Below are 22,998 nucleotides of genomic sequence, written 5' to 3'. Positions count from 1 at the left end.
AACGGGGTCTCTTGCAGGTCTCAGCAGCACAAATTATGTGGCCAGCATCATCTGATTCAAATATTATGCTAATTAACAGTGAGTGTAGTATCAGACATTACAGTGCTTCACTCGCACTGACTCTTATTCTGCCTGAAAGAATGGAAAGACCGAGCTGAAGCTGGAGCGATTCGACCAATCAGATGAAAGCAGCGTTTCAGCTCCGCCCACAAGTGCGAATGAAATATTGAAGCCATAAACCGAAATGATCAAAACGAACACGGACCAACTGTCTTGTCCATGTTCTCTCACTTGAATCCTCTTCTTGAGATTTGAGTCTCTGACCTTCTGCAAGCCCCGCCTTGTTCACGCAGTGATTGACATGGCGCGAGGGGGCGGACACGTGATCGGCTCAGAATGCATTTTCAATGTGCACATTGAATTTTGCTACATTCATTGCGGGACACTGAATGAAAATGCAATCGTAAGTGTCTTGACTGTGAGTTTTAATGCATTTAAGAAAAATAGCATTTAAATGATCATTTTGCCACAGTTTTTGCTTGAACATGTTATACATATCTTATCATTTCTGTAATACATTTTCATTTTAATTTTGCAACTTATAAAGCGTTACAATTAGTATTCATTTTACATATTAAAACTGGTGTATGAAATGCCAAATGAAAATTATGTAATTTAATTTTCATTTTCATTTTGCACCAAACGTTGCACAAATGTATTGGAAAATGTAAATGTAAATACAGAAATGCATTGCCATTTTACATATTGCATTGTCATTTTGCATATTACATTGCAAATTGAATATCGCTACCCATGTGCTTCCATAGTTATTAAGCCTCTTATTAAGAAACCAAAACTAGATCCTAGTAGTGTTGTCAAAAGACCCGGTACTTCGGTACCAAGTCGGTACTAAAAAAATGAAAATGTCACGGTACCAGGTTTCTTTAAGTACCGGTAGTACCGAGGACCTGTTCAAACCCGGTTCTTGACTCATACAGCACTATGATTTCCGCGAAGCAGAAAACGCGGACGGAATCTCAAAATCCAGTCATGAAAATGAAACTTACATTTTAATATGGACAGTCACGGAATTTGTCAAAGTTAGCATAAATTAATCAAATCAAATCTCCCTATAGTATCTGTAAATGTTAAGCCGCAAAAGTTGGTTGAAATCTGCATCCTGCATGTTCTGCGCGTCTCTGTGTGAATGAATGAATGGTTTGTTTAACTTTACTACATAGACTGAAGCGCATGACGCTTGCAATAATGAGGACATACAACATCACCAGAACTGTTCTGAGTCACTTCACAAGCATTTTACCGTTTCATTTGAGTAAAACCAGTGTCAATTTAAAGGTATTCACGGAAAACCGTCAAAACAGTGAATAAATTTTACTCAGGGCGAGTAAATTATGTCTATTGTTAGCCATTGGCTAAAAAATTCTTAGATTTTACTCGCCAGTGTGTGTGTGTTCGAGGCTATTATAAGATTGGCGCAGATATATTTTCACTCGCTGAACACTGACTGAGCGATTCAGAGTTCTCTCTCCATCAAGCGATCTGGACGCACAGTACACCTGTATTTGCCTCTTTTACTGTCTATGGTATTTGCCGAACTGTAAACTCTGTGTGAAGGAGCACGACTCGCCGTCGCTTTGCTGATAGCTCTGTTTCTCACACATGCAAAGAGAGACAGCGAGAGTCTTACCACGCTGAATCAACATGCTACATGTAAACTATATTCTTTGTTGTCTTCTCCTGTCAAAATAATGTAGTTCATTTAGAATTATTCATGTTTTCGAACAAGCAGAAGATATGCCGGTTTCTCCGATAGTGGGCGGAGCTAATGCGCAAATGTCAATTTCATTGGCTGGCGCTCATCTTTTACCGTCCCTGTTTTGATTTCAGCAAATCATTTTGACCGAACGCAGACAACGTGATTAATATTCATGAACCCAGCAGCTCATCAATCCATAGTGCATTGTATATTGTTAGTATGGTAGTAGAATTAGTAGTATTATTATCTTTTAATAATAATTATTATGATCTATTACTATTTTTTTTTTACAGAAACCCTCAATGAACAAAAATATCTTAAGCATCACCGCCATTCTTAATTTCAGATAAATGACAAATATGCATTCATTACAAATTCATTTTTACATAAAGGCATTGTGCTAGAAATATTACTATTATTTTGTAAAATGTATGTGATACTGCTACTACTGTTAATTAAAAATTAATCACACAATATTTCTTCCATGTTTTAATTTTAATAGCAAATCCCCTTTATTTACCAAAAAATAAAATGTGTTTAAATTTCATAAATTAAAAGACAAATTAAATTTGGGTGAAACTTGTTTACTGTTTTTCATAATTATATTACTTGTAGAAGAACTTTAAACACAATTGTAAATTAGTATAAAGAATGGCATTGGTTTTATTTTTAGTGATAAAAAGTTTTTTTTTTTAAATGATCATATTTTTGTGTTTTGCTTTGGTACCGAAATTGGTACCGAGAACCGTGGATTTTCACTGGTATCGGTACGGAATACTGAAATTTTGGTACCGTGACAACACTAGATCCTAGTGAACTGGCAGATTATAGGCCTATTTCAAATCTTCCATTTATGTCTAACAATTTTGAAAAAGTTGTGTCTGCTCAATTGAGCACCTTCCTGCATAAAAATGATCTGTACGAAGAATTTCAGTCAGGTTTCAGGCCCCACCATAGCACAGAAACTGCACTTGTTAAAATTACAAATGACCTGCTTCTTGTGTCAGATCAAGGCTGCATCTCATTTCAAGTCTTACTTGATCTTAGTGCTGCGTTCGACACCATAGATCATGACATACTCATAGATCGATTACAAAACTATACAGGTATTCAAGGGCAGGCTCTAAGATGGTTTATTTCCTACCTGTCCGATCGCTACCATTTTGTTTACTTAAATGGGGAGTCATCTTATTTATCATCAGTAAAATATGGAGTGCCACAAGGATCCGTCCTAGGTCCCCTTCTATTTTCAATATACATGTTGCCCCTTGGTAATATTATTAGAAATAGAAAATACGGGATTAGCTTCCACTGTTATGCTGATGATACTCAGCTATATATCTCAACGAGACCAGATGAAACCTCTAAATTATCTAAGCTAACAGAGTGTGTTAAAAATGTAAAAGATTGGATGACAAATAAATTTCTCCAATTAAATTCGGATAAGACAGAGATATTAATTATTGGACCAAAAAACACTACAAAGAATCTTGTAGATTACAATCTGCAACTAGACGGATGTACTGTTACTTCTTCTACAGTCAAAAATCTGGGTGTTATATTAGACAGCAACTTCTAGGTGGTTGTCCTGCTTCTTCAATAAACAAGCTACAGGTAGTCCAAAATGCAGCAGCTAGAGTCCTTACCAGGTCAAGAAAATATGATCATATTACCCCAATTTTACAGTCTCTGCACTGGCTACCTATTAAGTTCCGTATCAGTTACAAATTATCATTACTTACCTATAAGGCCCTAAATGGTTTAGCTCCTGCGTACCTAACTAGCCTTCTACCACGCTACAACCCATCACGCTCCCTAAGGTCACAAAACGCTGGACTTTTGGTAGTTCCTAGGATAGCAAAGTCCACTAAAGGAGGTAGAGCTTTTTCACATTTGGCTCCCAAACTCTGGAATAGCCTTCCTGATAATGTTCGGGGTTCAGACACACTCTTTCTGTTTAAATCTAGATTAAAAACGCATCTCTTTCACCAAGCATTTGAATAATGTATCTCTTAAATTGTGAGTGTAGTTGTATCTGATCAAATGTGCATTCTTATTCTTTAGCTTGGGTTAAACTAATTAATTTTACTTTGTTGGATCAGCAGCTATGATAATGATGTCTCTATTTGTTTCTATCCCGTGGTAACTAGGATTTACACAAGCTCCAGTCTGGATCCAGAACACCTGAGAAGAGATGATGCTGACCCTCAGAGGACCCCAGATGATCCTAACCTTGAATCAACAAACAGAACTAACAATTATTGTGTGACTGCATCATATAATAATGATTAATTATTAATAATATTAATAATGTTCATTGTCTGGCTGACTACGTCTTGTATTAATTTTTCTAAAAATCCTGTCATACGTGCACAAACTGACAGTCACCACTTATAAGCTATTACTAAATATTGTAGAAACATAATTTTCTGTAAAGTTGCTTTGTAACGATTTGTATCGTAAAAAGCGCTATACAAATAAACTTGAATTGAATTGAATACAGAGTGAGTCATGCAACATTGAAACAACATGTTAGTTAATTTTTATATTTAAATGAACAGTCTTTTTAAAATGGACACATTTTTCTTTATTGCATTGAGTTAACAGTCAAATACAGAGCTTAACAATTTAGACAATCTGAGAAAGAACTACTAATAATAAATATAATAATAATGAATATCATAAGCATACATTGTATATGTATGTCTAAGCATACATTGTGTCTGTTCTTTGACCATAGGCACTGAAAAACCACCTCATCATGTCATGTTTAAGAATAGTGATCCATTGTGTAAATAATGTTTAACATTTTAGCATCTTATTCAAAATAGTTTTTCACATTTTACAACTATTACATACAATGAAACCCAAATGTTTCTTTGTCAGCCAAACTCTGTTCTCCTGTCGCTTACCGAAATTAATATCCTCTGAGATTAATTAAAGTTAATATTTCAATAATTTAACAACACTCTTTAATGTTGACTGTTCTCTGATGTGTATTAATAGTAACATGTTAACTTTAAGTATGTTTACTGTTTAAAATTATACTCAAAAATGATATTGTAGATCACATAAATATTACATTCATTAAATGTTACTATGACAAGTACAGAAGTAATTGCTTTATGAATATAACTCAAATTGAAAAGACAAGGAAAGTTGTGTGAAAGTAAGCATGGAATGAAGCAATGCAAAAATAGGTGAATGTCTGAGATATTTATTGTCTCTCGATGAGAACAGCCTCCATGTATGTCCAGTTCATACAATGATCATCTACTGTACCAGTGACTTCAGCTCTCTCATCCAGTCTGAAACAGCCAGTGACTTTACATGATGATCAATATATGTGGAAACATCACAAATTCAAATCAAAGCCATTTTATAACATTGGTGATGATGAGACACATGATTTCTTATCCAAATGTTAAAATAATATTCTTGGAGTAGCTGCTGACCTATGTCCAAGAAGACTGCATCAGAACAATACTTTAAGGTTTATGCACCGTTTTATATAACCAATTACAAATTAGATTGATTACAATATTAACATTTTCACTGCAAGAAAATTATTTTCAGTAGCCTATGTATGTGACTTATTTAGGTAAAAGAAACACTGGCTACATACAAACTAAAGTTTTTATAAATGACACAGGATAGCTAGCCTATAGCTATATTTATTAGGCAGCATATAAAGTACAGACCAAAAGTTTGGACACACCTTCTCATTCAAAGAGTTTTCTTTATTTTCATGACTATGAAAATTATCGATTCACACTGAAGGCATCAAAACTATGAATTAACACATGTGGAATTATATATGGAATTATATACATAACAAAAAAGCGTGAAACAACTGAAAATATGTCATATTCTAGTTTCTTCAAAGTAGCCACCTTTTGCTTTGATTACTGCTTTGCACACTCTTGGCTTTCTCTTGATGAGCTTCAAGAGGTAGTCACCTGAAATGGTCTTCCAACAGTCTTGAAGGAGTTCCCCGAGAGATGCTTGGCACATGTTGGCCCTTTTGCCTTCTGTCTGCGGTCCAGCTCACCCCTAAACCATCTCGATTGGGTTCAGGTCCGGTGACTGTGGAGGCCAGGTCATCTGGCGCAGCACCCCATCACTCTCCTTCTTGGTCAAATAGCCCTTGATGCCTTCAGTTTGACTCTACAATTTTCATAGTCATGAAAATAAAGAAAACTCTTTGAATGAGAAGGTGTGTCCAAACTTTTGGTCTGTACTGTATATTTGTTTCAAGCATTATCGTGAATACGCTGCAGTCATAGTCGCCAGTAGCGTAACTTGCAGAACCTGATTTTACCAAGTGAGACATGTTCCTGGGACAACACCTTTGTTGACCATGGAACAACATTGTGATTAACCAATCAGATTTGAAGAACAAGTTTATAGATTTTGTGAAGTTTACGCTTACAATCACTGTTAGGTGCTTGTACACTAGTGTCATTCATCTATCATTTCCTCTGATTTTAAGGATCACTCATGGTTAAGGTTAGGTTTAGGTGTAGGGATATGGTCAAGACTACATTTTTTGAGTAAAATGTTGTTCCAGGGTTAACAAAATATGTTGACCTAACTCAGCAATATCAGGACGTGCAGTGTAACTTAGCTAATCATACTATTCAAACAGCAATTAATGCCCCACAAATGAAATGTGTAAAAAGCTAAACACATCAGAAAATATGATTAAGAAACGATATATCCCAAGGTTAGCATAGGTTATCCGCTTATTGTTTTTCTGTGTGCCTGCAATCAATCAAGCAAATCAGCTTGCAGATGATTTATATTACACAAACTGCATTGTTTTGACACTGTTACTATGCTTCAGTGCTTAACATTGACACTTCGTTACCTGTTTGAAATAATCAAAGTAGTGATTTATGGGGTGTGCACTGATATTTTCCGTTCCGTTCATTTGAACGTTGTTTCAAGTCCACGCCCACTATAAGGGAACTAATGAATATTCATGTAAACTCCACCCACGGGAACAGTTTTTCACGGGAACCGAATATTACACAACACCGGTTTTACTACAAAATTAATTGCTGTGTCAGATTAGCGGAACACACCCAAAAGAAGAAGGAAAAAAACAACAACCACCACAAACAAACAAAAAACTAGTTTCTTGCAGTGCCTCGTTTTGGCGCTAGTGGCGCATAGTAATAAAATATTACTTGTGACAGTAAATTCGGCTCTTGTTCACGCATGAATGAAATTCTGGACTATTTCTTACTGCTATCAACATGCGTTTCACCACAAGAACCCATGAATTCGCGTAGAACTGAATATGATTACCATCAATAAGAAGGAACAGTGTAGCTTTATTACTTGCAACTTAACTGCTAGTTTGTTTGGCATTATTTTATGCATCCTAATTTTGTGTATACATAATGGCAGTCTGCTCAAATAATAAAGGTTACACTCAATAATATTCTAGTTTACTGAATGGTGTCAGAGATACTGTGCATGGACTCATCGTGGCTAAGCTTCTACTAGGGATGTCCAGATCCGGTCACGTGATCGGAAATCGGGCCCGATCACGTGGATTCAGACTCGATTGGAATCGGACGTTACCTCCATAGACAGTAAAAGAAATGGACACAGCGTCCCCATTGTATTCAACAGAGAAAAATGAAGTCGATTAGAAATACGCACTTCCTGGGGGTCGAGCGTACTGCGCAGACTCAATCTGAGCTTGTTGACGTATAGGTCACGTGAGCAATCTGTCTGACAATTGTAAGTCTTCTAATCGCTGTGCCAAGAGAAATCTGATTCACCCACCGAATCTTGCAGAGAAGGCGAGCGTGAACAGGAGCAAATTTTGGTAAGTATTTTGATTAATTATCTCCCTTGTCTTTATGCCTCCTCGTCCCCCCGATTGCCTCATAGAGAGTAAAAGATTGCCTGCGAACTTCTCCTCCTGTCCATACATTAATTTCTCTACTGTGTGACAGAGACTCGCTGGTTATGACGCAATCGTTAGCCTATTTTTACAAAAACTGCTTCTACGGGACCATAACGTAAGATACAAGGTAATGGAGCCTTTTATACATTTTCGTGTTTCTTTAGAAATAATTAATGGACAAATAAAGTCTTTAAATGCCTCAGATGTAAAGTTATTCGCTTTCAAAGTGACGCCAAAATAAATGGGAGTCAATGGAATGCTAACAGCAGGTGGGGGTCCGCTAGCCAATGGCGGCGCCCAGGTCTGCTTAAATAAAATATGAAATCCTGCCCCCCTGGTTACCTCCCGATCAGGACTCGGATATATATATATAATAAAGGTGTGAATAAATATCGATTTAAACTCAAAGAGACAGGATAGCCTGCGCATGATCTGGTGTTTTATTCGGACCCAGAATAAGGCGAGATGAACATCACGTAGTGCTAAACACTCCTGCAGTGTGCGTTCATTCATACACGACACCAGAGGGCGCTCTCGCGCAGAAAGTCATATCAGGAAACGATTACAACAATATATGGTTTTTCAAGTCATCTCCAGCAGGTGATAAATAAAGTATATGAACAATGCAGTGCTGACTGACATAGCATTTTTTTTTACAGTATATAAACTATTCTGCCTTAATACGTGATAATCAGTATTTGTAGTATATAAACAAATCATTATTATTTGTTATCCTCCAGCAGTTATAGATTTCTAAGCCAATTAAAAGCTGCCTATACTACCAGTCAGAAGTTTTTGAACAGTAAGCTTGTTAATGTTGTTTAAAGAAGCCTCCTCTGTCCACCAAGCCTGCATTTATTTGATTCAAAGTAAAGCAAAACAGTAAAATCTTTAAATATTTTTAGTAGTCTATTTATAATAGCTGTTTTCTATTTGAATATATTTCAAAATGTAATTTATTGAACATCCTGGATCTTCTTTATTCTTGTTTTTATTATAGAAGTATCAGATCGGGACTCGGTATCGGTAGATACTCAAAATCAAATGACTCGGACTCGAGGGCAAAAAAACCTGATCGGGACATAGCTTCTACTGCAAAACACTACTTCAATGTCAATCCACTGCTTTAGGATGTAATATAACTTAGGCCTATATGCGTCACATCCATACACATTTTACTCTTTAACATATTACTTATATAGATATTTGTAATTTTCTTTTTGGGGTGAAATGACCCAAAAGTGTTTGACAGGTTTTGTGGGATTCACCGGAGTATTTTGTATACTCTTGTATAAAAATCATGGTTTTGCCGAATCTGTCATATTTGTTGTAGAGGTTGTGGAAAAATTAATTTAACACTGTTTCTGTATGCCTTATGTTATCCATGGAAAAATACAGAGGGATATAAGGTGGAGGACTGCCCTCCCCTCTTGTCGCACTCTGCAGGAACTCAGTGTTACTGTATGACTGTCTGACCTTCTTTGCAAAGAATAAAAGCTTTCTTTTTAATTATAACCTGAGAGTGAGTCTATCTCTTATGCTGTTGAGAGTTGATTGGATTTTGCCTCAACAATTTGGTGTCAGAAGTGGGATTCCTAGGATGTGTCTTCTGGACCTGTGAGCGGACGGTGACTGGCCAATCCTGAACAATAGAAGTTCAGCCCTAACCCTGATTAGATTTGAAGAGCGCAGCTTACTCCCGTCCTCGACAGTTTACATCACAAATGATGAGAAATTAAATCTGGAAGCAGGCTAAGACTTCTACCTTTCTCCAAGCTAATGGACTTCTCAAAAGGTGATTGTGAGAGGCGCTCGAAGCTGTGGCCATTGGTGAAACAGGCTCGGGATGTGGGGAAAACGGCTTTCTTCGTGGAAGCTCGTGCATTTATTCATGGTGAAGGAGAAATTAAGATATGAATCTGTTTGTCTTTAACATCCTTTTTCAGTCAAGTGATGTTTCCCGAGTTTTTTCCCTTTAAACTAAAAGACTTTCCAGTAATCTTTTAAGTTGGTGTTAACTTGAAGTTGCTGGTTGCAGCGCACAGAGTCTGTTACGATCTTTTCAAAGGCTTATTTTTAGTTATCGTTACAAGTGATGTTGCTCGGATAATATACTTTCTTCTAGTTACTGGACGATAATTTGTTCTTCTGTACTACTTGTTTTGTTCTTCTTTGATGTCTTTATCACTCGTTTCTCTTAATACTAGGGGGTTGAGAGACATTGTTAAAAGGAAGGCTTTATTTTAATTTGCAAAACAACTTAAAACTGATTTCGTTTTTTTTCAAGAGTCACATTCTGTTGCTAATGACGCTAAATTCTGGAGATCACAGTGGAATAATGATTTGTGGTTTTCTCATGGTTCTGGGAGATCTGCAGGGGTAACAACGTTAAATAACACTTTTTCTGGAAATGTTCTGGAGGCATTTCCAGACCCTTTTGGTCATTTTTTATGTTCACTTATTTCTTGGAACAATTTAATTTTTAAATTGGTTAATATTTATGGATACAACCTTAATACAGAAAATGACAAACTTTTTGAGTCTTTAGATGATAGAATTTCATTCTGGTTTCAGAAGTATCCACAGGCGTTCTTACTGGTGGGTGGTGATTTTAATATTACTTTAAATGACTTGGTCGACAGATGGCCTCCTAAGCAGTCGGGATGGTCTAGTAATGCTTTGAAAACCTTTATGCAAAAATACAATTTGGTTGATGTTTGGAGGGAGATGCACCCAAATCAAAATACTTATACTTGGAGTAATAAAAATGGTACAAAGCAGTCTCGCATAGACTTTTGGTTAGTCACGAGTAACATACCAAAGGATAATGTTTTAGTAAATATTCTTGTTACTCCCCTAAAAGACCACAAGCCAATTTTTATAAATATTCGATTTTCCTCTTTTGTAGCACCACATAGTAGCTCCTTTTGGAAAATGATGAACATTTCTCACTTAAGACATGATTCAGTTAAGTTAGAACTTAAAAAAAAAATCTTTACATTGGGACTTGGCACAAAAGGAATGAGCCTTTGGTGGATATTGGGAACTTTTAAAATATAAAGTTGGTAAATATCCTATGGTGCTTTGCTTTCTAAACTAAACAGAATTTCAGGGGATGAAATTTGTGGCTGAAATCACCTCTCTTTCTATGGTGTCTCCTGACAGGATCTCACCTGAGGAGAGATTGCGATTGACTAATCTACAATATAAATTAGATGAGATATATGAGCGCAAAGCAGAAGGGGCCTTTGTCAGGTCAAGAGTTAAGTGAATAGAAAAAGGTGAACAAAACTCATCATATTTTTTCAATCTTGAGAGTTTGTCCATTGACACAGAGCTCTGTGAACAGACAGCCTCTTTTGCAATGACCTTTTGTGTCTTGTACTACTTGTGCAAGGTGTCAATGGTCTTCTTTTGAAAGTGAAAGTGACATGACATACAGCCAAGTATGGTGACCCATACTCGGAATTCGTGCTCTGCTTTTAACCCATCCGAAGTGCACACACACACCGTGAACACACACCCGGAGCAGTGGGCAGCCATTTATGCTGCGGTGCCCAGGGAGCAATTGCGGCTTCAGTACCTTACTCTAGTGCACCTCAGTTGTGGTAATGAGAGCGGAGAGAGCACTGTACATGCACCCCACCTACAATTCCTGCCGGCCCAAGACTCGAACTCACAACCCTCTGATTGCAAGTCCAACTCTCTAACCATTAGGCCACGACTTCCCCACGAATTCCTTTTGGACAACTGTCAAGTCAGCAGTCTTCCCCATGATTGTGTAGCCTACAGAACTAGACTGAGAGACCATGTAAAGGCCTTTGTAGGTGTTTTGAGTTAATTAGCTGATTAGAGTGTGGCACCAGGTGTCTTCAATATTGAACCTTTTCACAATATTCTAATTTTCTGAGATAATGAATTTGGGATTCGTCTTATTTGTCAGCTATAATCATGAAAATTTAAAGAAATAAACATTTGAAATATATCAGTCTGTGTGTAAGGGATTAATATAATATACAAGTTTCACTTTTTGAATGGAATAAGTGAAATAAATCAACTTGTTGATGGTATTCAAATTATATGACCAGCAGCTATATGTTAATTAGAATGTAATGATTGAAAATAAACATTTAAAACCAACTCCTACTTTGTTGCCGCATTTTTGTGCATCAAAATAAAACACTGGAAATAATATCTATGCATGTCATGTGACCATTAACTTAAAAGAACTGTGAACCTGAATCCCTCTAAACAAATTAATAATACACATTTTATTATTGTAGCATACTACTATGTATGCTATGTGTAGCATACTACTATGTATGTATGCTACACAAAATTCTGCACATTCATGGCACATTTCTATCACTTAATTGTTATGTAGGTGCTTTTATCCTTATACCTTGTAAATTTGGGCCATAGGACAGTCTATGAGAGAAAGGCCACCCTGTGTGGAGATGATCATGTGATTAGAGTAAACACACAGTCTGAGGCTGCACTGCCCTCTTGTGTTTTCTTTGGAGTGGTCAGCTCTATGTTAGGTTAAAATAGTTTTGTTGGCACATTTATGAAAAGGTCAAAAAGCATGAATGCCCCGTGTGGACTGTACAACAGGAAATGGTTGACAGTTTCCTGGAAAATGTCTGATGCAGTAATGCAGGGCTGCGACCGGACTGGATCAAACTCTCCACTGAGAACACATGATAAACGTTATCTGAGGGAGGAACTTCCTCTTTCAGAATGGTGACCGTGGGCATTCGGGTCAATGTACACATCTGTTCATCTGTTATCCTGCTTTCCTTGTTAGTTATAATGTGACAGTAGTTTAGTAGTAAATATCAGTTCAGAGTAACTATTATTAGTAATCATAGTAGTATTTATGTGAAGAGAAAGAATTTCATGTTGATATTTTTACAAATGTTGTTTTCGATAATCAGCATAAAATTATGGTAAAGGTGTTGACTATTTAAACTAAGCACCTACTGACAAGAACAGAATATAAGATGAAGTTGGTGAAGAGTTCACATGATGATGTCATTATGACCGAGTTGTTTTGTTTATGGAATTGTGCTTCATTTGAACAAGAAGGACTGTGGCAATGCGTATCTTAAAGGGACAGATCATAAAAAAAGGAAAAAAAGAAAATTCTGTCATTGTTTTACTCACCATCAACCCAAGTTGTCTCGAACCAAAGTTTCTTTCTTTTGAAGATATTTTGTATAATGTGTGTAATCAAACAGTTTACAGCCCCATTGACTTCCACAGTATAAAAAGCTTCTATGAAAGCCGATATTTGGTTACCCACATTCTTCAAAATATCTTCTTTTAACACAAGAAAGAAACTTGACGATGAAAAACAATGATTTCAGAATTTTTTGAGTGAAAGTATTAATATATAACAGAGAATCCGTAAATGCAAAATAGGCTTCTAGCCATATTTGCTAATAACACAGCAAAATTTGAGAAAATAATTCACAAAGATAAAAATGAAATTTAATTTTTGTAAATAAATATTCCGTCTATTGTTATTAATAACTGTTGTTACACTAATTAATTACATAAGTCGTGAGGGAAACAAAATGCCGCCAATTTAATCTTCAGCACACTTCCTTGTGTAGAAATAAGGCGCTGTCTCTTTAAATGGGTGACTAGCGGGTGTCTGTCTGACTGATAAAACAGCGACTGAAGAGCAACAGAACGGGAACTGATCGCCTCCAGAAACACAAAGGCACTTCACGACCAACGCTATGGGCATCAAACTGTATTACACCACCGTGACTGCATCGAGAGAGGTGAGAATAAACCTGTGGCGGTGCATGAGAAGAATGCAGGGTTAAACACTGATGAAATGGAGGATTAGGCTCTAGACACACCCAGCTGCTCCGTTACAATGCATCTAGCACATCTAAACGCTGATGCAACATAGAACGCCTATGAATGCATTACCAAGAGATTATTGTGCCACTCGAACGTTTTAAGTGTTTGCAAAGCGCAGTGGTTTGAAGTGATGTTGAAGAAGGATGATGTGCATTGGATTGATAGCGGAAGTCATACTGAATGTAGTTCTTCTCTCACTAACGGTGCATTAGTATGCGGTTATAAACTATTAGTTTTTTTTGCGCGTAAATAAAATCTATTTAAAACCTGTACACGATATCGTGGCAAATTAGATTGAATCGATGAGATGCACGCTACATAGTTGCATTGCAGCTTTGAGTATGTGCACATCTGTTATGAATTTAAAGAAAAAAGGATTCACTGATTTTGTTGTTTTTCTCTATATCCAAATCAAGCGCAAAGCATACAATACTGAAAGTGCACTGTATTTGTTTACTTTTAAAATTTTACACGATGAACAACACTTTTGAGAAATGTTATTAAAATAAACGATTCTACATGGAGTGGGGTCTCCCCCTCATGGGTGCCACCATGTTGAGGTCACATGATCATCCATGATGTCATGGAATTTTCTTTCATGTTGCAATTTACACTCAAATTAGTATTAATCGCGCTTGCAACTAATACTTAATGCACACACACACACACACATAGCAAATTAAATAAAATAAGAAGAAGAAGAGGAGAGAGTTTGCAGTGTCTTAAATCATAATGGTAAATAATGTGTCAATCAGTGCAGATGCTGAAATAATTTTTGGAAACTTGTTTAATGTATGAGATTTGCATTGAAATCCACTATTAAGCCCTAATCATCTTTTACCATTTTAATGTAGGCTAATGTTTAATGTTTAACTGTTGTCTTGTTCAAGGTGTGGCTTCTGCAGATATGACCCAACTTCCTGAATATAGCTTTGTCATGTAGTGTTTTATTATTAATCATCAACTCAGCATTTTGTAGTTGAAAAGCCACTGTTTGTTAAAAGCAAAGTACATATATTCATGCAATGCATGGTTTAATTTGGTACATTAAAAGACCAGATGAGAGGATTATTTTGACTGAGCTGTTTATAATGCATTTCCTGCATGGATACAAGTACAGAAACTTCCTCCATAATTTTCTCACATGATCACTTGACTTTTCAGGAAGTTGTGTAAATATGCTTTCCAATTTTATTGATATTAGCCTGTAAATTATATATATATATATATATATATATATATTATTGAACCCTTCATTTCATTAGACTGTATGTTGTGTATCGTTTGTAGTTTGTTCTCTTTAAGCAAGCTTTGAATCTTGACCAAAATCTGAATAATGTTAGCGGTGACCTGACAAATGCAAATGCAAATGAGACAGTAGCTCATTTCAGTTATTTAACAAAAGAGCAGTGCCAGAAATAAAAGCACAGTTACTTACTGCACGACCTTGACCATCGTCCTTGTTTCTCAGGTCAAGTCTCAGCAGGCCGAGGTCATGCGTATTCTGGAAAGTAAGAGCATCAAGTATGAGTTGATTGACATCTCGGTGGGTGGTGATGTTCGGGATGAGATGAGGAGTAAATCAGGCAACCCCACGGCAATCCCACCTCAGATATTCAATGAAGACCAGTACTGTGGGGTAAGGATGATTGACAGCAGAGGGTTTTGGTTTGAACTTAAAGCTTTAAAGCAATAGTTGCCTTTAAAAATGAAAATTCACATTCATTTCATTACAGTCCATCATGACTGACTTTCTTCTGTTGAACTGAGTAGCAAGATGTTTGAACAATATCCTTTTCAATTTTGTCCCATGTTCTAAAAGTAAATGAAAACGGTCCCAAAACGAAGCCATAGTACCAAAGAATTGATGGTTTGTGGGACTAACAGACCAAAATTGTCATTATTTACCCAAATTTACAACACTCCAGTGTTTAAAACCACATAAAACCTATTCTATGTTTCAGACATTTCAATTAATTACTAGCAAAAAATACATTTGTTAAATACACACTGATATGATCAGTCACATTGACGACGTGTTTTATTCATATAGTATTTATTCGTTGTGTAGGCAACTGTTAAGTTCACCCTATTCTTCTCCTAGTTTTAACGAAGACTTGTGTATTTTGGGAGAAATGGGTGAATTTGTGATTTCATAATTTATTCACCCTCATGTTGTTTTATGACGGCTTTTGTTAAAAGGAAAGTTCACAGAAAAATGGAAATATTGTCATCATGTTCACCCTCATGTCATTCCGAACCTGTGTGACTTTATTTCTTCTTTGGAACTTTAAAGAAGATATTTTGAAGAATGTTGGTTTTGGTTCACTTTGAACAAAACAAATACTATGGAAGTCAATGACTACCAGCAACTGTTCAAAGATATTCAATATTAAGTCTTTCCCAGATTAGTTTGAGGTCTGCATAGATATGCTGAAACTCATACTTGTGTTGCGTTTCTCTTTCTTTCAGAACTACGAGATGTTTTCTGAGGCGGTGGAGGCAGACACAGTGGAACAGTTTCTGAAGATTGCATGAGGAGCCAAACCTGGTAGCAACCATCATCCTCTTCCCTTCCCTGCTCCATGTCCACATTCCCAAAGTGAAGCCTGCCTGTCCCCCTCTGCTCCGCCGGCAACGCCTGCCTTCGGTGTCTCAATGCCATGCCACATGCCAAACACAATCAACAGAAAAGCACACACTGGCTCTGTACCACCATATTTACCCTCAAACTGAGACCCTTCTACTCTTTCATTCCTTCATTCATTTGTTTTAAGGATCCTCTTGTGTCCTCTTTGGTTCTGACTCCTTAAACGCCACTAATTTGTCTTAATCTTGTTTGGATCTGAGCTCTTGGATGTGTAGTAATTAGGTCACCTAATCTGGGCAGCAACCCTATGTTTATATGCACAGTCCAAGAAACACAGCAATCATTTAGTGTCCAGTAGGTGAATCAGATCGGCCTTCATATATTCCCACTTTTAATGCTGATAAATCATTTAGAAAAGGTTAACTCTCCATGGGCGGAAATTTATTATGTGTTGGTACCTTAAAAACACGCCCTAATTTCCAGCATGATGTGAACCAGCTGCATCAGATCCTATTTTAAGCACACTGCTTTGTATTGTGTGTTTTAGCAGGCAATCCACAGGTATGCTCTCGAAGACAGATTTCCATTTAACATTCCCAAAGTCAGGGACTGAAAAACGGTCCATTGCATCAAACGGTGCCAATAAATGTCTGTACGAATGTGTTTTCCATGCAAGCATTTTCCTCTGTCTTCTGGGTACAAACATGTATGGATGAACTATCTAACAATCAGAAAATCTATTATAAGGATGAATTCCACAATGTTTTGGTCATGTTTTACCAAAATAAGAAATCATATTTGGCTATAAAAAATACGATTTATTGTTTGCAATGTGATATTTCTTTCATGACAATTAACCTTTAATGTATTAGTAGTGTATATATATATATATATAATACTACTATTTTACATGTAAATTGATCTGCATCGCTATAAGGATAATTATGCTAAAATGTCATGAAGATAATTTCAAATTGCAACAAAAAAAGGCATCATTTAAAAAAATATATAATTTGTTATTTTTGTCTTTTATAGCGAAATATGATCTGGACACATTCAGGCTCAACTATAAATTTAATAGCAGATTAATGAGAGAGATCTGCTTAACTTAACCAGTGAGTGAGCAATATACTCCAACACATTCCTGAATGCCACAGAACTTCATCTCATTTCATTCTGGTAATGCACTAAATGTTGGTGTGTCTGTGATCAGCAATGCAAACCCCTCCCTGAGCTCTTAACTAACTCAGTACTTCAGCTGCAACCACGAAATTCATCATCTAGTAGCCGAATCACTCCATACGCCATAGTTCACATGTGCATGCTGTTCCATCAAGGGTCTATTGCCATCCAACTGAGCTCACTGGAGGTTGTAGCATTGACATTTCCAGCAGGTTATCCTCTAGGATGTTATGTTGATCATATTGGTACTTAATTTTTATACTGTATACTTGGCACAGTCTTACGATCTTGATACGAGTCGTGGTCCCACATCTAATTCATTTCATCTGGTATTGGTAATGTCTGCTGCTCCCAGTTGGTCTTGTTTGCAGTGTATGCCACTGTTGTTCTCTGCGGTCGAAGTTGAGGATGTGGGACCTGCAGGCACGGACTGCTGGCACATGAAATGATTGTGAATCTTCCTCTGTCGTTATTGTTTGTAATGACTTCTTGTGGTCTCTTTGTGCTGTACTGCTTTGCTTTAGGACCAACGCCCTTTTTGGCCAAAATAAAAGAATGATCATAAGGGAAATAAATGCTGTTGTCTTCCAAGAAGATGGTGACATTGTGATTCATGGGTCAAATAAAAAGTGCAAGAAAACTATTATTTTCAATATAGTTCTTTTTATGTGGATGGCATGTTTAGATTTATTTGCTGGGAACATACTTTTATTGAAAAACTGAGGCAAATAATAATAATAATAAAAAAATCCAACATATTCGTGGTAATCAGCTGAATATAGGTTTATGAGTGTTAAATGTATTTCAGATTGATTTTATGTTTAGTAGCCCAGTTTTTATGGCTCTCTTCTTGATTGTGGTAGTTCATTTATTGTTTTAAATAAACAGTTAATATACAGGTGGGACCAAAAATCTGAAATAACGCAATTCAACCCTACAAAAAAAAAAAAAAAGTGAACTGAAACAGACCATAAGAATTAGCTCAGATTCAATTGCCTGTTAATTACATATATTAAATGTAAATTGTGAAGTAAAATGTGTTGAAAATGTGGCTTAAATTGAGCAAGATATTACATTAATTACAATTAATTAATATATATATATATATATATATATATATTTAGAGTTTAATTTAGGCTAATAATAATCTTAATGGTTGCATTCTTTGCTTTACTGCTTAAATTTTAAAGTCGAATTTTACAGGCTCTTTATTATTATTTTGACATTAGACTTTAAAATGGAAAATCATGTACATTTCCAGTATGTTCTGATCAAAATAACCAACCTAGATTGATTGGGAAACCGCATTGATTCATATGATAACAGAGATGTCTTGTGTCCTCATGTGGCTGTGAGAAAAAACACAGGTGTTAAGGTACAAGGAGCAGGTATTTGTATGTCCATTAACCCATCGACTAGATTGAGAAGGGGCTCTTTTCAAAGGTTTTGTTCAGGGTCCTGGCAAATTGATCTGAACTAGATTGCAGCCTCCATGCAGAGTAACTCAGATCAACATGTTCATCACAAAAGAAGTTATTGTGACAATATTTTCAAGGGGGTATGTCCAATGGTGAAAGGGACTGACTCCATGGATCTGATATATATTCAAGAATGAAAGCAGTGTCTTAGACCCAGCTGAAGTCATAGACTGGTTTTAAAAATACAGAGTACATGTCAACTTCATGGCCACAATCCCTATTTACTGACAGCTTTGTGTGACGTTGATTAATTTGGAGGGAGAGCAGGTATAACGTCCCTCAAAATCCAGACGGATATTTTAATAATAATGAGCCGTTCTACAGAAGTAGTGCAAATTCAGGTTTGTATTGCCTTATCTGAAAATGCATGGATTTAATGTGGGTACACTAGAATCTTTTTATGTATCTTCACAATTTCAGCAAATTTTAAACGATGCCCCGAAATTGGTCAATACCGAAACACAACAGAAAAGGTTGAATATACAGAAAACAAATAAATATCTTTACACATGTTGATTCAGCATGGAATAGTGAATTTTATTGCACTTTTTGGAACCGGTATTAGCTGTTAGAATATTCTCTCTTCTATTTTCTCTTCTTTGTTATGTTTCAGTTTATACAGGTAGTGTGAAAATGTATATTTTTAGTGCTACATTTAAATTCTTTTTTATACAGTGACAATGTGCTCCATCCTGGTGAGAAAAAACAGATAAATAAAATAAAATACGCAAGCGAGAGAGTGAAGGAAATGAGAAAAGGGCCCATTACAATTTCAGGAGGCAATACAGCTTTTGTAGCCTACAGTACTTACATCATCCATTTGATTTTAAAATTATTTTTTATACATAAAAAATAAAACAAATATGACATATAAAGTAAAACATTTCAAAGTCAAAAATCCACCTATATATAAACAGACTTGTTCTTGTTCTCGCCTCTAGGTGACGCTGTTCACAACATGAGTTTATAAACACTTGCACGTGCTGTGAGTATCTTCATTTGTTGTTGCATCTCCCAATAAATTAAAAAGAAACGCCGGTGTTGGGGGGAAAATTACTAATTCGACTGAAACGCATTCTACAAAATTAATAAAGAAACAGCAAAAAGCTTGAATGAACCCAAAGATCGCATGAACGCAAAATGAACAGCCTCTGGATGGGCAACGTGAGTTCAGCCGACAGAAAAGACATGTTTAAAGAGTGTACACTGATAAACATGCTGTGTGTGTGTGTGTGTGTGTGTGTGTGTGTTAGCTGGAGCCCTACATGGATGAAGAGTTTATCCTCAGAGCTTTTGCTCAAATGGGAGAAACAGTGCTGAAAGTCAGACTGATCCGAGACAAAATAACAGGGTGAAGTATCTATCTATCTATCTATCTATCTATCTATCTATCTATCTATCTATCTATCTATCTATCTATCTATCTATCTATCTATCTGTCTATCTGTCATCATCAAGTGTTAGGTTGTTGATCTCTTCAGGCAAAATGCAGGCTATGGCTTCGTGGAGCTGATGGATGAAACCTCAGTAGAGAGATGTCTCCGGAAAGTGAACGGGAAACCTTTGCCTTTCGCCACTCCTGTAATTATTCACAAGTCATGCTCGCTTGAAGTGTCCACCAGTTCATATGTCAAATGTCATGCAGTAAACTTTTCGTTATGATGTGATGTTACAGCCTAAGAGGTTCAAGTTGAGTCGTGCCACTTACAGCAAACAAGGTGACAGCTGGTAAGAAATGCATTTATTTTTCTTAATGGGTTAAAGTTGCATTTGAAATGACTGCTGCAATCTAGTTCCTCAGGCAGCCAACTATTCAGAGAACTTCCTGTGTGGATAGAAAGAAGAAGTGAAGCTTAATATATCATCGCAAGACTGTATTTGTATGGAGGACACATTCAGCTGTAGGAAACCTACGATGCCGGAATTAATTCTGACATGCTTTTAAACTCAGGGTTTAATTGTAGTATAAGGATTGGATTTCTAAAACGTTGCTTTTTTAAGATTCTTTGCAAATCCAAAGCAAAAGAATGAAAGGGTGTCATGTTGCAATGTATTTACATCACCCTTGTTTTAACTTTGGGTTTAGTAGTATCTAGTTACTCTATTCTTGACTGTTGTAAGGCAGAGCGGGCCACAACTAAATACATTTTGACTTTCTCAGTTTGTGTAAATCCACACGGGGTTCAGAATATATTTTTTTATTTCACACTGGTCTAGCACAACTGTGTCACTTTGTTTCATAATTACACGTTTTTCTTTATTTACCCTCCAAATGTCACTGCGGTTCCCTCCAGCTCGACTTTCTCCCTCTTCGTCTCGGACCTCAGCCCAGACGTGGATGATGGCATGTTGTATGAGTTCTTTCATTATCATTTTTCCTCCTGCTGCAGTGGGAAGATCGTTCTGGACGGCAGTGGATACTCCAAGTGAGGATTCATGAAAGAGTTCCCGTGGGAAGGTTTCCCTGTGATTTCAGTGCATTGCTGTTGTCTGTTCTGTAGGTGCTGTGGCTTCGTGAGCTTCGAGAGCGAGAGGGAGCAGAAGCGGGCTCTGGCTGAACTCCAGGGTGTTTCGGGACTCGGGAGGAAACCTTTACGCCTCAGTCTGGCTACGAAGAAACTGTGAGTGTTTGTGAGGAGAGGAAACGATGAGACGTTCACAACAGTGTGGTTGCATTCCTCTCGCTTTATTCTTGACTCTAACTGTGCTTTCGATACAAATACACTACTGTTTAAAGATGTTGGACTCTTATTCTGAAAGGACACAATAAATCGATGAAAGATCGACAGGCATTTATGATGTTAAAAAGACTTCTATTTCAAATATGTGCTGTTTTTTTTTAACGTACCACACTTTCAATAATAATATCTGTTTTTAACTTAATCAGAAATGTTTCTTGAGCAGCAAATCAGCATATTATACTGATTTCTGAAGGATCATGTGACACTGAAGACTGGAGGAATGATGCTGAAAATTCAGCTTTGATCATATAGTAATAAATTATATTTTAAGATATAGTCTTGATGAGGATCTTACAGACACATTCAGAAACTGAGCTCAAACCTTTGAGCGGTCTGTGTGTATGACTGTGTAAAGAGTAGCGAGGCACTGTTTTTTACACAAATCACTGACCTTCAGTACTGTTTGACCAATGCTTACAGTATGATCACAAAAATGTGACATTGATAATGTCTAATCCTTCCATCCTCAAGGAATAAGAAAGAGTCCGAGCCCGAGAACCCAAATTGTCAGTTCCATGCAGAAAGCTACAACAGCCATAACTTGTATCTGAACCAGTATTATTACCCACAGTCCACATATGACTGGAGCTATGATTACAGCTCCACTGATCCTTCACAGAGCATCGCACAGGTGAAGGGGATTCTTTATCAGTCGGCATAAAGTATATCCAGTATCCTTTGCCTCAGTGTACAAATACATTTTATATTATTTTTTTTTTTATTGCAGGTTGAAGAGATGGTTGAAGATGATGGCCTAGAGTGTAGGTTTTATTTGCATATTAGATCAGACGCCATATTTTCACTTCACACTATATAAAAGCCTTGATTCCACTAAATGATGTGTTTCTCTCTGGGTTGCAGATCCGGACTGTGAGATAAATGTGATGGAGGCCAATGAGAGGTTTATGGAGCGCAGTGAGGAGCTGTACAGTGCTCTGATGGGGTGTTTCTTCCAGCCCCCCGAGTCCTGGGACGGGGTCACCTGTAGCGGGACATGTTTCCTCCCAGAGCCAGTTTATCAGTATGAAGAGATGGACTGAGAACATGTGCTCTCCTCTGATCACATACTATTTGTTTATATCACAAAGAACCCAGTATTAAGGTAACTGAGGGTGAATTAAAAATAGTAACATTAGTTTTTTTTTTTTTTTTTAAGAACGCAGTTTATGCGTGTATGTGATTTGTAGATGTTTATGAATGAAATTAACTCTGGTGTGTTTGATGAGAAAAGTGTATAGTACATCATAAGTTTAGTAAAATAAATAACTACAGTTCTGGTTTAAACAGCCATGTCTTGTTTTTTTTTTTTAAGAAAAATATTAAAACTAAAAATTAAAGCATTAGCACCTATATATTTGTATCTTTATGCATCCAACAAATCCAAATAAGATAAACAGCAAAATTAAACAAAAGTTATCAAATAAAAATAT

The 22,998-nt window shown here is 36.6% G+C and overlaps 2 protein-coding genes across 2 annotated transcripts; both read left to right on the top strand.

Moving 5' to 3' along the window:
- The first annotated feature begins 13,334 nt into the window (after window positions 1-13,334).
- On the top strand, window positions 13,335-16,830 carry sh3bgrl3 (SH3 domain binding glutamate-rich protein like 3). The gene is made up of 3 exons (XM_059556846.1): window positions 13,335-13,492; window positions 15,049-15,216; window positions 16,050-16,830. The coding sequence occupies exons 1-3, from the start codon at window positions 13,448-13,450 to the stop codon at window positions 16,113-16,115; spliced, it is 279 nt and encodes a 92-aa protein (XP_059412829.1). The 5' UTR covers window positions 13,335-13,447; the 3' UTR covers window positions 16,116-16,830.
- A 2,838-nt stretch (window positions 16,831-19,668) lies between these two features.
- trnau1apa (tRNA selenocysteine 1 associated protein 1a) lies at window positions 19,669-22,852 on the top strand. Its single transcript, XM_059555363.1, has 9 exons — window positions 19,669-19,991; window positions 20,081-20,178; window positions 20,309-20,408; window positions 20,503-20,555; window positions 21,122-21,253; window positions 21,329-21,448; window positions 22,040-22,199; window positions 22,296-22,329; window positions 22,430-22,852. The coding sequence occupies exons 1-9, from the start codon at window positions 19,968-19,970 to the stop codon at window positions 22,606-22,608; spliced, it is 900 nt and encodes a 299-aa protein (XP_059411346.1). The 5' UTR covers window positions 19,669-19,967; the 3' UTR covers window positions 22,609-22,852.
- The last annotated feature ends 146 nt before the right edge of the window (window positions 22,853-22,998 follow it).

Source organism: Carassius carassius, chromosome 8 (genome assembly GCF_963082965.1).
Source record: "Carassius carassius chromosome 8, fCarCar2.1, whole genome shotgun sequence".
Taxonomy (NCBI): domain Eukaryota; kingdom Metazoa; phylum Chordata; class Actinopteri; order Cypriniformes; family Cyprinidae; genus Carassius; species Carassius carassius.
This window is presented reverse-complemented; position numbering and strand designations above follow the sequence as displayed.

What these genes read in the sequence shown, in the direction of transcription:
- sh3bgrl3 (XM_059556846.1), top strand. Translation starts at nt 13,448, where the DNA reads ATGGGCATCAAACTGTATTACACCACCGTGACTGCATCGAGAGAG. An exon ending in CCGTGACTGCATCGAGAGAG is followed by an intron (nt 13,493 to 15,048) that starts GTGAGAATAAAC and finishes CTTGTTTCTCAG; the next exon opens with GTCAAGTCTCAGCAGGCCGA. An exon ending in ATGAAGACCAGTACTGTGGG is followed by an intron (nt 15,217 to 16,049) that starts GTAAGGATGATT and finishes TCTTTCTTTCAG; the next exon opens with AACTACGAGATGTTTTCTGA.
- trnau1apa (XM_059555363.1), top strand. Translation starts at nt 19,968, where the DNA reads ATGAACAGCCTCTGGATGGGCAAC. An exon ending in ATCCGAGACAAAATAACAGG is followed by an intron (nt 20,179 to 20,308) that starts GTGAAGTATCTA and finishes TGATCTCTTCAG; the next exon opens with GCAAAATGCAGGCTATGGCT. An exon ending in GACGGCAGTGGATACTCCAA is followed by an intron (nt 21,254 to 21,328) that starts GTGAGGATTCAT and finishes TCTGTTCTGTAG; the next exon opens with GTGCTGTGGCTTCGTGAGCT.